This window comes from Danio rerio, chromosome 5 (assembly GCF_049306965.1).
Source record: "Danio rerio strain Tuebingen ecotype United States chromosome 5, GRCz12tu, whole genome shotgun sequence".
Classification (NCBI taxonomy): Eukaryota; Metazoa; Chordata; class Actinopteri; order Cypriniformes; family Danionidae; genus Danio; species Danio rerio.
The window spans coordinates 22,673,312-22,689,515 of record NC_133180.1 but is presented as its reverse complement, the minus strand read 5'-3'; the positions used below and the strand labels follow the sequence as shown (position 1 = coordinate 22,689,515).

Here is a 16,204-nt window from a genome sequence, read left to right as displayed (position 1 = left end):
TGCTGCTGACTTGAATCTGCATGATTTTCATTACTTTTAGTCTGTATGGCCATTGTAATGGCTTGTACCGTTTGTATAGGCATGGACTGGTGTAAATTTGTGACGGTGTGATAACCTTAGATAAAAATATCACAGTTTCAAGGTATCGTGATATTGTAATTACTAAATAGGTTGTAATCAAAAAATAGGTTATTTTAAAAGTCTGGGCAAAAAAAAACTTTCAGATTAAACACAATATATTTTATTTTAGTAAACATTTATAATATTTTGGAACAGTAAACATGTCAGGCTAAAGAATTCAAATACATAATTAACCTCTGCTCTCTCTATTAGTTTCAAAAACACAGATTTCTTTACAACACATAAAAACACATAAAAAAACGTACATATACCTTAGGAACGGTATAACTGAAGAGGTTTTAAAACCTTGACTTCTTCAAACCACGGTAAACCTTGAAACTGGTGATCGTGCCATGCTCAGATTTGTACTTTAAGATTTTTGTCCTCTGTATCTTGTATGCATAAATTAATACTCAGTGTTCAACTTTGGGTGAACTGTCCCTTTAAATTTAGTTGCGACTGAACGTTTAGAGTGAGTTTGATTGACATGTGCATTTTGAGTGCAACTATAGTCTGTAATTAGTTGTCATGCATAAACGCCACTTTTGTTCAAGAGAACAGCCCTCAGAAAAGTTCTTTCACTGATCAAATAAGAGGATGGTTTAAATAACAGTTTTTAATGTATTTATTTTTTGTGGTGTACTGATGTAGGATTTATGTGTTTGTTGCCAAGATGCAGCATTCGTTGACAGTGGAATTTAGATGCAATGAATTTCTGTATGAAATATCGTGTTATTAAACAGCAGCACTCAAACGTTTGTGTGTCATATATTGTATTAAAGAAATGAATACTTTTATTGAGCAAGTATGAGAGGAAAATTGCTCAAAAGTGATAACAAAGACATTTATAATATTACAAATGTTTCTATTGGAAATAAATGCAGTTCTTTTGAACTCCATAGTCATTAAAGGCTCATAAAGCTGTAGCACAAAAACATTAAGCAGCTGTTTAAAGCATTTAAAGCAACACTCATTATAGGACACGTGTCTTGTACATCAAAACAGCATGTTAGAGCTATTTCTGAAGTGATGTCATAAAAAATTAACCTTTTGATGTGTTGAGTATGCCATTTTTTAGGGTAAAGAGCATTTCTAAATGCAACACTGTTTCACAAAAAAGAATATTTTGTGGAATCATGGATGCCAATAAAGAACCTTTATTTTAATGTAGACCTATATCAGTTGGCATTTCTGTGTGGAGTTTGCTTGTTCACCCCCTTGTTGGCGTGGGTTTCCTCTGCAAGCTCCGATTTGGCTGTAGTGTATGTGTGTGAATGTGAAAGTGTATGGGTGTTTTCCAGTACTGAGTTGCAGCTGGAAGGGCATCCGCTGTGTAAAAATATGCTGGATAAGTTGGCGGTTCATTCCGTTGTGGTGACCCCTAATTAATATAGGTGAAGGAAAATGAATAAATGAATTAATAGAAGCTATCAAAATCCCAAATGGCTATTGTGTCTATTATAACAGCACATCTGCACCTTTTGTTTCAAAAGTGAGCCAAAGCAGTGGGAGAAACAGGGCGAACCCGAAACGAGCTGCAGCGTTACATCTCAACACCCCTGTCAGTTTTGTTTCCAGAGAGCTGACTGCGGAGCGCAAACCAGCATGTGACTGTTTGATGTTAATCCAGAATGTTTCTGATGTTATGTAACTGTTGTCTTCCTGTAGCTTATCCTGCGTCTGCTCCTTCTCTCTTTCTGTAGTTGGTCAGCGGGGGCTCTGTAGTGAATGCCGAGGCAGTATGGGACCATGTGACAATGGCTGACCGGGAGCTGGCCTTCAAGGCCGGTGATGTCATCAAGGTGTTGGACGCCTCGAATAAGGACTGGTGGTGGGGTCAAATCGACGAGGAGGAGGGCTGGTTTCCCGCCAGCTTCGTCAGGGTGAGTCCATCTCAGACTTGAACACTTTTTCGGTCTAATGACCGCTTGTCTAATACACACCTGCAGAACCTCGGTTACTATGTTTTTAATAAAAAGCAGCCGGATAAAGCTGTTGCAACACACAGGCCTGTCGAGAAATAAACAGTGTAATAAATGACAGATATTCAGTTGACATGTTTTCAGGCAAACACTTGAATTTTGAAGACATTCTGTCACACGTCAGTCAGAAGAGATCACATTCTTCCCTCTAACCTCCATCTTGAACCCAAATTCTTGTTTGTGTTGCTGTTGTTGTTGTTTCTCTAAGGTGGAGTCCCACCCCCCTCAATCCAAACAGCTTTTTTATATCAACCCTGTCGCTGCATCACGCCTCACAAACGCCACGGCTAAGGTGCGTTTTTTTCAAAACCACTGCTTAACGTTTGACCGTTGAATGCATCCCATCGCTTACTGCTCACATGCTGTCGCTGTGTTCCAACGTTTCGTTTTTCCGTCACAGTCGCTGCGCTTCGCTTTCATGGCAACTTATCCTCATGACAGTCTGGGTCTGTCAGAAAATAATGGAATACAAAAATACAATTTTCTAAATGTAATGCTGACTCTATTATGACAATAACGACTATTAATATTTCCCTCTTTTCTGACAGTATTTTGTGACGTTTTTGACTTTGTTACTGTAAACATGAAAACATGTTTGGCTCAATTGTAGCCTCTATGACTGTTAAAAATCTTTTACTGTAGATTCTACAGACTAGTATAGATATTTATATCCACTGGCCACTTTATTAGGTACACCAAACTACACTGTAAAAAATGCTGGGTTCCCCATAAATCCTTCATGTTGTGCCAAAACAAATTGATTAAATTAAACAAATAATTTTTACAAATTTAAGTGAATTGAACATCAAACAATTAAGTTACCCCCCCCTCCAAAAAAACAAACAAACTTAAGTATTGTGTTGTTTTAATTCTTTTTAAATAAGTAGCAAAAGTAATTTTGTTTTGGTGTAGGACTAGGTTGGACCCTCTATTTATCCAGAGTTGCCTTTCCTTTTAGGTTCAACAAAGTTGCTGGACAAATTTTGATCCAGCTTGACATGCTGCATTACACTACGTCAACTACGCATCAATGATGCAAATCTCCCATTTCAGCACACCCAAAAGGCGCTTCACTAGATTGAGATCTGGTCATTGTGGAGACCATTTCAGTTTCGTGATCTCATTGTCATTTTCTAGATAGCAGTCTAAGATGACTCCAGCTTTGTGACATGCATGAGGTGTTACCCTGCTCGAAGTAGCCATCACAAGACACACAATAGTCATTACGTGATGGACTTGATCAATAGTAATGCTCAGGGAGGCTGTGGCATTTAAACGATTACTCAGGCCCAGAGTATTTTGAGAAAATATACTCTACATTATCACACCTCAACCAGCCTTAACCTATGATACAAGATAAGTTATATTCATGTTGTTCTGCATTAAATTCTGACCCCACCATCTGAATTTTGCAGCAAAAATCTAGATTCATCTTCTATTATACAGGTTTGGTGAGTCGGTGTGATTTGTAGCCTTGGATTCCTTTTTTTTTTTTAGCTGAGAAGAGTCGCATTGATGTGCTCTTCTGCTGCTAGATCTCATTTGCTTCAAGTTTTGACATCATGAATGTTTAAAAATGGTCTTGGTTGTAATAGTTGCCTATTTCAGTTACTGTCGCCTTTCTATAAGCTGATTTCTATTCTGCTCTGACCATCAAACAAGACATTTTATACCCAAAGTACTAATCAACTCACTGGAGTTATTCTCTTTTCAAGTTATTCTCTGAAAGTCTTGCTGATGATTTTGAAACCATCTACTATGCCATGCCATGCTCAAAATTCTATTTCCTCCTCTTTCTTGTACTCGGTTTGAACCTCCCTAGATTTTTTCGATCATGTCTAGATTTATAAATTCAATGAGTTGGTACAGTGTGATTGGCTGATTAAATATTTGCATTAATAAGTAATTAAGCAGGTGCTCTTAATAAAGTGGCCATTAAAGGCAAATAAAGACCATTAGGGAAAATGAAACGAACTTAATAATTGCCCCTTAATTACAGTATGTCAAACCTATCAGCGTTTTTACAGCATTTCGCCTCCACCCTAGTGTTCAAGTTGTGTCAGGGGTCTAAAAGTGGGGTCCCAGTTCAAACACCACCTTCTCTGCCTTTTCTCTGTGTAAATAGTGAGCCAGTGTTATGCATGAAGTCTCCAGTCTCTTGTTGTCTGTTGCATTTTGAGTGTTAGTTTGTCAGTGATACTTTACAACCCGGGTTTAATATAGCGAGTAAAGTGCTTTAAAATGTCATGAATAAAAAACAGGTGCTCTGAACATGCTGCACGACAGGAATGAAATATTAATGAGTATGTGTATGAGCACAGTCATGCTTGATACTATGCATATACATGCAGATGTTCCTGCATATACAACCCTTTATTGCACAACATTCATTTTGAGTCACACATTTTCCTTTTTATAGTAATAGCAATACAATTCAAATGGATTTTTAAAATTAACTTACAAAGATAAAGTTTTATGATTAATTTAATTTCATTATCTACAGTTCATAGTGTTATTATAAATGTATTTATTGTTCAGACTAGGGCTGCATGATATTGGAAAAATCTGACATTGCAATATTTTGTTTATCTGTGGTATATATTGCAGTATGAATACAATTTCACCAGATCTTTCATTTAGTTTGATTGAATTTGTAAAGTTGCGAATCATGTATAAATTAAACAAGTTGCAAGCAAAAATAACTACAGTGGAGCAACAAAAATGTTAAATAAACAGTGCTGTATATTTTTTGTACACCCAAAGAGTATTCAGGCACAGAAATTGAATAATAAAATGTAAAGTAACACTGTATAATCTTTATTCAGTTAAATATTCTTCATTAAAGTTACAAATGTACTTTTTTTTTGTCCGTAAATGCTTTAGACTCTCTTGAAATGCCTTTTAAACACATGCAAATGATAAAGTTTTACTCTTGTTATGTTTATCTTTTGCAAAAACTCAACGTATATCATGTATTCTCAATTGAAGTGCCTATCAACTGTACTCCTAAATTAACATTGCATATCCTGTGATGGGACAATTGTGGACGCACACTTTGCGATATCGATGCTGAATTGATATATTGTGCAGCCCTAATTCAGACTGAATAAAATAGTTAGGTCAGAAAGATTTTTTTTAGACACAAAAACCTTTACTTATCAAGAATACAGTGAATCGATCAAAAGTGTCGTTACAATAAATGTGGTACTTAAGGTGCTGTATGTACATTTTTGACTCTTCTAAAGCATAAAAGCACCATAACATTTGCAGATATTTACGAAACATGCCAAGTTAACATTCTTGTTTATTTGAAAAACAATGCTGAAGTCAGTTATTCTGGAATGGGTGTCTTTGTTTTGGTTCTTTTAACCTGTCCAATGCCACTTTAGCCAATTATATTTCAGCACCCCAGGTTGCCTTGTTGGAAATTTTAATTCGTTCATTCAGAAAGGCTCTCAAAGCATGCGTCCGTGACCAAAATATGACCTCTGGTGGACAGTAGCAGACTCCGAAATGAGACGCACATTCAGAGTTCCACATGAGTTAGTTATTAATTAGCAAATAATATAAATAGTATGAGCATAATTTCTTATAGATCATGTAACACTAAAGTCATACAGCATTATATACAATACAACAATTTGTTTTGTATTTTAACAGTAACAATTTGAATCCAATTTCATTTAAGTTATTTTACATTCTTTGTTAATGCATGCAATAGAGAGGTAAACACTGCTGTTATGTTTATCTGGATTGCAATACAACTGCACCTGAAACACACAGCCGATCCTTCAGGTCTGCTTTCTCTGAAAAAAAAGAAAAAAACCTAGCCTGGCACTAAAATATGACCATAAACCCTTTTAGTGGGGATCATGGGTGAAAGGATAAAAGGAGGTGTAGGCTAGAGATGTGCTTATGAAAGAGCAGTGTGTTGGTAAAGGTGGAGCGCTCTTTAATGGGACTTTTATGTAACTTGGTCCTAACTTTGGCCACATACATAGACCTTCCTAAGTGCATTTTTCAGTTCCCGCTTTTTGCTTTCTTCCCTTTCCTCCCTTTCTAACAGTCGTTTTCCTCCCGAACACACACTCACGCAGATGGCAGCTTGTGTAAGGCACTCTCTCGGGCATGACAGATGTGAGAAAATCTCTTCGCTGTACAAAGAATATCACCTGTGTCCGCACAGACAGATACATATTTAATACACGCACTATATCAATCTGTACAGCACAACCCTTTGGTTGCCTCTTATGCAACACCGTGAAAGGACAAGCAATAGACGGACGGAAAAATGAGATGCACGCGGTGGAGTCTGAAAGCGTTATGTCACACCAGTTGGTGGCGCTGGCCTGCAGGTTTGGCGTCTCTCTCCTGCTGAGACCTGGAGCTCTTCTGTCATCGGAAATCATTGCTCACTGTTTACTCACAGTCCACACGCACATCATAAACTCTGCACGCATACCAGCATCAGCAGTGCTCGGTGGTTTTTTTAATGAAACGTTATGAGTATAGACTTACATCTGAGGTATGCTTAAATCTGCATGGTTGCAGTTTGTTATTTGTGCACCATTAGCAGAACCTAATGCAGTTTTTAAATAATGAGATGTGGGCATTTTTGTTGCCTGACATGGCAACTTCATGCAGTTAGTTCATTATGGAAACTATTAGCAGGACTAGCCATTTTTTAAATTGATCGGTGCTGTTTGTAGTACAAAAGCTACATACCTAAATTCATAGTATTAATATATATGTATTTGTTACTCAGACTGTATAAAATAGTTCAGTTTTGGGTCAGAAAGATTTTTTTAGACATAAAAGCTTTTATTCATCAAGAGAACAGTGAAAGTCACAATAATAGAATGAAGTAAATGTGGTACTTCAGGACTAAATATTCAATAATAGGAAGAAATGTTAAGGATTTCTAATCAATCATATGACATGAAGATTTTTTTTAGACATGAAAACTTTTATTCATTCAGAATACAGTGAATTAATCAAAAGTGACGTCACAATAATAGAATAAAATAAATGTGGTACTTCAGAACTTCATTTTCAATAATAATAAGTGATAAAGCATTACATACAATACAAAACAATACAATACAATACAATACAATACAATACAATACAATACAATACAATACAATACAATACAATACATTTGTTTTGTTTTTCAACAGTAACAATTTGATTTGATTGGGCCCAAAAATGACATTAGTTATTTAACATTCTTTGTTAATGCATGCAATAGAGAGTTAAACACTGCTGTCATGTTTATCTGAATTGCGATACAAAAGCTACGGACATATAATGTGCCTTTTTATGATCCATGTTTGGAGGTTTTCAAGACCCTCAAGTGCTTTGTTAATATTTAAAATGGTAACACTATATAATAAAGTGCCATTATATCATGAACATGCAAGGAACAATACATTTTATTTTCTATATAAATTATATCAAGGCGACGCAGTGTCGCAGTAGGTAGTGCTGTCGCCTCACAGCAAGAAGGTTGCTGGTTCGAGCCTCGGCTCAGTTGGCGTTTCTGTGTGGTGTTTGCATGTTCTCCCTGCGTTTGCGTGGGTTTCCTCCAGGTGCTCCGGTTTCCCCCATAGTCCAAAGACATGCGGTACAGGTGAATTGGGTAGGCTTAATTGTCCATAGTGTATGAGTGTGAACGAGTGTGTGTGTGTGGATATTTCCCAGAGCTGCGTTAAAACGTGTTGGATAAGTTAGCGGTTCATTCCGCTGTGGCGACCCCAGATTAATATAGGGACTAAGCCAACAAGAAAATGAATGAATGAATAAATTATAACAGTATATTTGTTAGTTAATAGAAAATAAAGTCATTTATGGCTAGTTATTCTTAGCTCACAGTGCATTATTAATGTTAACCAGCATAAATGTAGATTTTAAAATGCTTTTGTACATGTTGATCTATGATTAATAAATGCTTTGCAACTATTAGTCATTATTTATGTTGGTAAATACATTAACTAATTGAACCTTATTGTAAACTGTCACCTCTATAATGTTTTAAAATAAAATAATTTAAAGTTTAAAGTAAATATCTGTCTTATTGCTATCTAAATGACTGTGCCTACATTTTACATGATTTAAGGTACATAAAAAATGTATTTATATGTAAATATATCTAAAATGAATGCTAATAGTTCCTTCTCTGGGTTCTCTGTGGGTTACCCTGAAGAAGATGTTTTCTTATTGTTAAAAAAGCAATCAGGCTGAAAAACAATATAAAGAAATATATCAATTCAACTACCTACCACCTCCCCCCAACCCCTACCACCCCTCATCGCTCAGTAATAGAATGGAAGGATTCACCGGTACAGGATTTTCAATCATTTTAGATAAGATAACACAGACCTCATTTCAAAATTTTTGTACGGAAAAAGATCTAAGTTCCTGGTCAGGACATGTATCACAGAGAAGATCAAAGGAGGCGTTGATACCATGTCTTTTGAGTAGGGTCCAGTAGGTTCTATGACAAAAGTTATAGTGAATGAGTTGGTGATTGTGATTTTTAGATGAAACAAAATGTTCTGCCATACTTTTTCCCAGTCTGTGACACGCTCTTCTAGTTGACAGTCAGTTTCCCAACGGCGCTGTATAGCTAAATGGTTCACTGTTCTCTTTAAGGCCTTTCTGTACATCCATGAGGTAAAATGATTAGTAGAGTATAGAGGAAAGATCAAGCTAAGCAGTGATTGGATGAGTGGGAAGATTGTCCCCTCCAGGGAACCCCATAGGCCTTCATGGCTAATCTTGATCGCAAAAATAAAAAAAGAGAAGAAGATTCTGTTTCATACCGCTCATAAAGTTCTTGAAAGCTTTAATGCGAATAAATGCCTTTCTCTATCCAATTCCATGAAACTTGACCACCACCAGATCGACAATCATTATTATTTCAAATAGATGTATGGATGTGCCATTTATGTAAATGATAAATGTCTTTTTCTATTAATCTAAAATTTACTATCGTATTGCTAATAATTAGACCAAAAGCTTGAGAAGATAAGTGGTTTTGAGAAGAGAATAATTGATTAATTCAAAATAATAGTAATTCAAATAATGTATAAATAAATAACTAGATTCTCAAATGTTTCTGCAGTGAAAGTTTTTGTTGACTGAATATTGTCTTGCTTTGGAATCACATTACACTAATCATGTTATTTTTTTTACCTTTTTATTGCATCAAATGCTGAGGTATTGCAACTCCCAACTAAAATCACTACACAGTGTACGTTTATTTAGCAATAGTACAGTAGATTTATCAGCAACACAGCAAACTGAAACTCATTTAAGCTTGTGGTACATCACCAATGAACATTTGCTGAGGCTTACGAAATCATTCACCTAACATTTTTTCATATAATTTGACCAGTTGCTAATATAAACTTATCTCAGATCCTTTCTTAGTGTAAATATAACAATTAGAAGCAACCAAGTCAAAGAAATGCAAAAATGCTATAATAATGTCACCTACTAGGGGTTAGTTTGATCTTCAGTGTAAGATGCTGACACCTTTACACTGTATCCTGGCTTCTGCTGTGTCTTGTGTTTCTCTTTACTGTTCAGTGAGGTTGAGTCATGAAGCATAAAATGAGACGTCACTTTTCATTAGAGGGCAGGAGAGAAGAACAGGCAAAAAAAAAAAAAAAACAGATTGCTCTGGGAGGAGAGAGAGAGAGGCTAAAATAGATTGGACACTGAGAGGAAGGAAAGGGAAGATGGAAGTTTGTATGTGCGCAGGTGTGTGTGTATGTGTGTGTGTTCAACATCTGCGTCATCAGTGTTCTACTGATTCCTCTATTTCTTCAAACAGACAGCCGTAGCAACACACACACACACGCCCACACATACAAAAACGCTGTGTACCCGGGCACCAGGATCCCTAAACTAAGCCTCTAGTTTGACGAGGATGAGGACGGACAGCTAGCAAGGCTAATGCACTGGAAGGTTGCGCTGAGGCAGAGATTTCTAGGTGTACAAGTATAATTTGAGATTTTAATGAGAACTTAATCTGAGAAACATCCTTCAAGAGATTAGAGACCATATCCATGACTTTGTGTAGAAAGCCGAGTGCGTGAGACAGAGGGAAAGAAAGAGAGAGGGAGTTATGCAGGACATGGTTTCGGGGTGAATAGAAACTGTGACAGGCTTATGTATTTATGAAAATCTATTTTTAATTTTGTTGTGTTTTTTTTTCCAGTATTTGCAGCTCTAGATCAGGTCAAGTGTGTGTGTGTGTGTGTGTGTGTGTGTGTGTGTGTGTGTGAGTGGTTGGGGGGGTTTGATATCTCTGATATGCCAAATATCCCTACAAGGATAAACAAACCTGGAGAACAACCAGCAGTTTCTATGAGGAAAATGCTTAGGCATCAGGGCCGGTTTCCTGATAATGGTGTATCTTGGCTTCAAGTAACGTTATGTATTTGCAAGGTTATAAACGCTCGTTGTAATACTAGTGTGTTTCCCCAAAGAGCATGTAACATGATTGTGCGTGAATTAGTTCTACGTGTTACTTATGCCAAGTTCAGACTGCATGATTTTAGCCAGATTTTGACTCACCGACAGGTTTTGAGAAATCATCGACAAATGGCTGAAATCACAAGCAAAATGGTGCTCGTTCATGCAAGTAACAATCACACAGTGTGAACAATCAAAGACGCGATCTGAGTAAATGGCAGATGAGTTGCTGACATCCGTGAGATATTTGGCATGCTAAATATCTGGAGCTGCTTGCGATTCAAATCATGCCATGCCATATCAATGTGTGAAAATAACATCTGCGATTACCTACAGTCAATGAGTGAGCAGCATCCTCTAGTATGGCTATCTGCAGGCCAATTGGAGGTTGGGAGAGAAGTTTAAAGGGCTTCTTTTTGGTCTGTTTGGACATAAGAAATGGAGGAAAAATGAGGGGAAATTTGCCTGGAGCACTTGTGTTTGTTTGACAAGTCATATGCGCAAACCACAACTCTCCACAACATAAGTTGAGGAGAAATTGCTAATTCCCTTCAAAGGCCAGGTGAGCAAAAATAAGTACACTTTCAACTTCACTAAAGGCTTCTTTCTCATTATGTAGTTAATAACAAAATATATACTAATATTGAAGTCAGGAGGACTGGGGGGGTTTTTAAACCCCTGTTTATTTTTTACCCCAATTTCTGTTTAAGGGAGAGAATTTTTTTTTCAACACATTTCTACACATAATAGTTTTAATAACTCATTTCTAATGACTTAATTATTTTATCTAGGCCGTGAATGCTAATATTTTACTAGATATTTTTCAAGAAACTTCTACAGCTTAAAGTGACATTTAAAGGCTTAACTAGGGTAATTTGGTTAACTAGACAGATTAGGGTAATTTGGCAAGTCATTGTATAAAGATGGTTTGTTCTGTAGAATATCGAAAACCAATCTAGCTTAAAGGGGCTAATAAAATTGATCTTACAAGGTTTTTGTAAAAATTAAAAACTGCTTTTATTTAAGCTGAAATAAAACAAATAAGACTTTCTCCAAAAGAATAATTATTATCAAACATACTGTGAAAATTTCCTTGCTCTGTTTAACATCATTTAGGAAATATTTAAAAAGAATAAAAAATCAATGGTGGCCAATAATTTATTTATCACAAAATGCGTGCATTACACGTTTAAGGCTATAACTCAGAAGTGACATCATTTGATGGAGAAGCTCACAATGATCAATGATGCATTCTATCATTAAAGTGTCTGATTTTATGCTCGTTTTTGTATGATTTTTTTGAGGATGACAAGTTTAAGTCAAACCCTTTCACATTGTTTATAAGTGAAAATGTAGGTTTCCGGTAGATTGTCCCGTACAGTCTGCAATTATTTTGTTTATGCTGCTTTTATTAGACTGTTGATGAAATGCAGACTTCATCTTGTGTGTACTGTAAATGAGTTTTGCATTTTATTCAAAAGTGCCATTTATTTCTTAAAGGGACAATTCACTCAAAAATAGAAATGTACTCATTATCATTTACTCATCCTCTTGTCTTTCCAATCGCTGTTTTTTCTTCTTCAAGAAATTGTTTAGAGAAATGTTGTGTAGTGATTTTGTACCTAATAGTAGAAGTCAGTTGCTTGGTTACCAATATTAACAAGTCCTACAGGTTTGAACAACATAAGGATGAGTAAAAGGTAATCTAAATTTTCTTTTTATTAGTGAATAACATTATAAATGTCAGAATTTGTTTGTCACACAATCTATTGTTTGTGTTTAGATTATAGTAATTTTATGATAGCCTATTCCCTTTTTAAAGCCTCTTTTTCTATAAAAGCAAGAAAAATAGGACTTTCCCCATTAAAATTGACTATTTTTTACTATTAATTATTTTTTTTCACAAAAGAAAGAAAATCATAGAGGTTTAAAATGATCAATTCCAAAAGTAAATATGTAAATAATGACAGTGTTTATCGTTTTTTTAATATGTTCTGACCCTTAAATGTGCAATTTTAAATTTTTGTGCATAGTCAACAATTATTTTGTATGCTTTTATTAGACTGTTGATAAAATGCAGACTGGGCATGGGACGATAACCGGTTTTAAGGTTTACAGCAGTTGGGAAAAGTCAAGGTTTTAAAACCACAACATTTTTTGTTGTACCGTTTCTAAGGTATATATATGTTGTTTTATGTATTTTTGACACTAATTAAGTCAGCAGAAGTCAATGATTTATTTGAATTTTTTCGCCTGACATGTTTACTGTTACCAAATAGTATAACTGTTTCCTAAAATCAAATTTATTTGTTCAATGGGGGAAAAAGTTTTTTGTTTTTTTACTCAGACATTTAAAAAGAACTTATTTCAGAGCAGTAATCATAATAGCATGATGCTGTAAAACTATATTTTTGATATATGATATTTTTATCCAAGTTTTTCACACCGTCAGAAACTTACATGGACCCATGCCTAATACAGACTTTATATTGTTTGCATTTTAATCAAAAGTGCCATTCATTTGTTTAAAGGGACAATTCACTCAAAAATAAAAATGTACTCATTATCATTTACTCATCCTCTTGTCTTTGCGATCGCTGTTTTTTCTTCTTCATGAAATTGTTTAGAGAAATGTTGTGTAGTGATTTTGTACCTAACAGTAGAAGTCAGTTGCTTGGTTACCAATATTACCGAGTCCTACAGGTTTGAACAACACGAGGATGAGTAAAAGATTATCTGAATTTTCTTGTTTTTGGGTGAACTATCCCTTTAAAATTTAAACCTAAAACATTCCTTGATAGTTTCAGAGATAGAGTGCAGAAATACTTGTAGCTTAGTATCAAAACGAGTGCATGGGTTTTTATAGTGTGTCTGTGAAAAAAAAAGTTTGTGCGTGTACGTGCATGTGTATTCACATCAGTTGGCTCACCTGGGAAAGCAAATGATAAGTTACATAATCAGGGCAAATAAAATCACATCAGATTCTTTCAACCACACACACACACACACACACACACACACACATGCACGCACGCACGCACGCACGCACACACACACACATACCATGCTTCTAACTGTGCGCGCATCTGTATTGCCCTCTGTCTCAGTGGCTTATGTGTGTGTATCTTGGCAGTGTGTAACCAGTTCAAATGGCGATTCATTTATGTCCTTGTGAAAACAGATTTTATAAGCCTCTAATGTGGTAAATTGCAACTGGGACCAGTGCCACCAGAGGGCGCACTCTGACTTTTTTATTATGTTTTTTTTTTACTTCACGTCAATGTAACTTTTAAACCCTGAAGCTTTTAAAACCCCATCTCGACACGATAATGACCTTATGAAAGCAATCACGCAGGCTGTTAACTCCGGATGCTCTGAGCTGGATGCTAATCCAATGTGAGCACAATTATCATGATTACATTAATTGATAATAACAGGACTTGAAGATCAAGTCATGTCTGTTTTAATGTGTGTGTTCTAGTTATGGGTAAATCAGGAGGAAAACACAGCGGTCGAGGTTGCCGAAAGCTCCAGCGAAGTACAGAATGGCCATGCGGAGGCCAGTCCGAACCCCAGCACAGACTGCTTGTGCCTGGGCCAGCCCACTCAGAACCGGGACCAGATGAGGGCCAACGTCATCAACGAGATCATGAGCACAGAACGACATTACATCAAACACCTGAAAGACATCTGTGAGGTAACAAACACATCTTTTTCTTAACTTACTTTTTATGCTGGGTTTAGACGACACAATATCTGCTGGTTTTAGGCATGATCTGTCCCACACTAATTGTTAAGCAGGCAATGGGGTGAAAAATCAATCATTTTAGCTCAAATGATGTGTCTTAGTGGACTCCACATCTAGTCCAATTCACTAAATCTAAACAGAAATACATGAATGAATACTATAGTAAATACTGTAGAGTTTTTGAACCACACTGTAGTAAAGTACTTGATGTAATCTTTCATAGTCATTCTGTAGTAACTGTAACAACAACTAGAATAATATTTACAAATTATCCAATACTGTAGTTTTTTGCAACTTCAGGGTACATTATACTAGAATGCAACACAGTTTACTGTAGTAAAATCTAAAGTGAACTGCTGTATTTATTTCAGTTTATCTGTTCATTATAGTTAATACTAAAGTATGCTGCAGCATTCTCTAACAATAAGTTCTAAATACTATAATATATACAGTGGAATACACTTAACTATAGTATGGCTCAAAAACTGTAATATTTGCTATAAATTACTACAGTATTTTTCACGTGAGGAAACTTCATTCTCTTTTAAGTAGATAATGATTTGTGACTGGATAAAAGTATGCCCAATATGGTATGAACGTGTTTTTTTTTTATGAAGGTAATCTTGACATACTTTATTTACTATAGATGTACCGCTTGCACTTGAAATAGTAAATTCATTTCCCAATGTGTACACATTTCAGAATCTCGTCAGAAGAGGGCATCTATGCACTTTTGCCTATATGAATAAGGGCTGCACACTATATCATTTTAGCATCAATATTGCAATGAGTGCATTCGCAATAGTCACATCACAGGATCTGCCATGAACCCAAACTATTGAATTTGTAAGTTTAGAGAATGATATTTTTGGAGTCATTAAAGATTTTTACTATAAAAAATGGAGCAAACGTTTATCATTTGAATGTGTTTTTAAGGCCTGTGACTGTATGATCATATTAAGAGAGTTTAAAGTGTTTAGGCACAAGAAATTGTATCATTGGCAACATAAAAAATATATAAGGAAATATATATATATATATATATATATATATATATATATATATATATATATATATATATATATATATATATATATATATATATACATACATATATATATATATATATATATATATATATATATATATATATATATATATATATATATATATATATATATACATACATACATACATACATACAGTTGAAGTCAGAATTAATAATCCCCTGAGATATTAGCCCCTCTGAATTATTAGCCCCCCCTGTTTCCCCCCAAGTTTCTGTTTAACAGAGACCAGATTTTTTCAACACATTTCTAAACAATGTTAATAACTAATTTCTAATAACTATATTATATATAATAACTATAACTTTATTTTATCTTTGCCATGATGACAGTAAATAATATTTTACTAGATGTTTTTAAGACAATTCTATACAGCTTAAAGTGACATTTAAAGGCTAAATTATGTTAACTAGGCAGGTTAGGGTAATTAGGAAAGTTATTGTATAATGATGGTTTGTTTTGTAGACTATTAGGCTTTTCTGTATAATAAGGAAGTGTTTCACATGCATCTTAGCATGTTTAGTTTAGTTTAGTCATAATGGGTTTTGTACAGAAGCTTTTCATTATAAAACTTTCAAATGTGGCAAAATAGGTGCTGCTAGGTGTAATTATACAAAGTTTCAGAGTTTATGGTGGTTACAACACAGGCTCATTGAAAATACATGCTTCAGCCTTTATTTTTGTGTAGCCACAAAAATATAATTCAACATATTTTTGCTGTTTCTGTGTAAAATTGAACAACTTATGTTCCTTTTCACACTAATGATATTTAAGGATATATATATATATATATATATATATAT

At 35.1% G+C, this 16,204-nt stretch overlaps 1 protein-coding gene across 4 annotated transcripts in view; it reads left to right on the top strand.

The window, feature by feature from the left end:
• Positions 1-16,204, top strand: part of arhgef9a (Cdc42 guanine nucleotide exchange factor (GEF) 9a) — a 68,278-nt gene that overhangs the window by 34,632 nt on the left and 17,442 nt on the right. For 2 of the 4 annotated variants that reach the window (XM_068221427.2, XM_005165206.5), the window contains exons 2-4: positions 1,824-2,003; positions 2,311-2,394; positions 14,068-14,283. In XM_068221427.2, the coding sequence (XP_068077528.2) occupies positions 1,824-2,003; positions 2,311-2,394; positions 14,068-14,283 (480 nt within the window). The remainder of the gene's footprint in view (positions 1-1,823; positions 2,004-2,310; positions 2,395-14,067; positions 14,284-16,204) is intronic. The other 2 variants (XM_068221428.2, XM_001923406.6) reach the window with 1 other exon arrangement.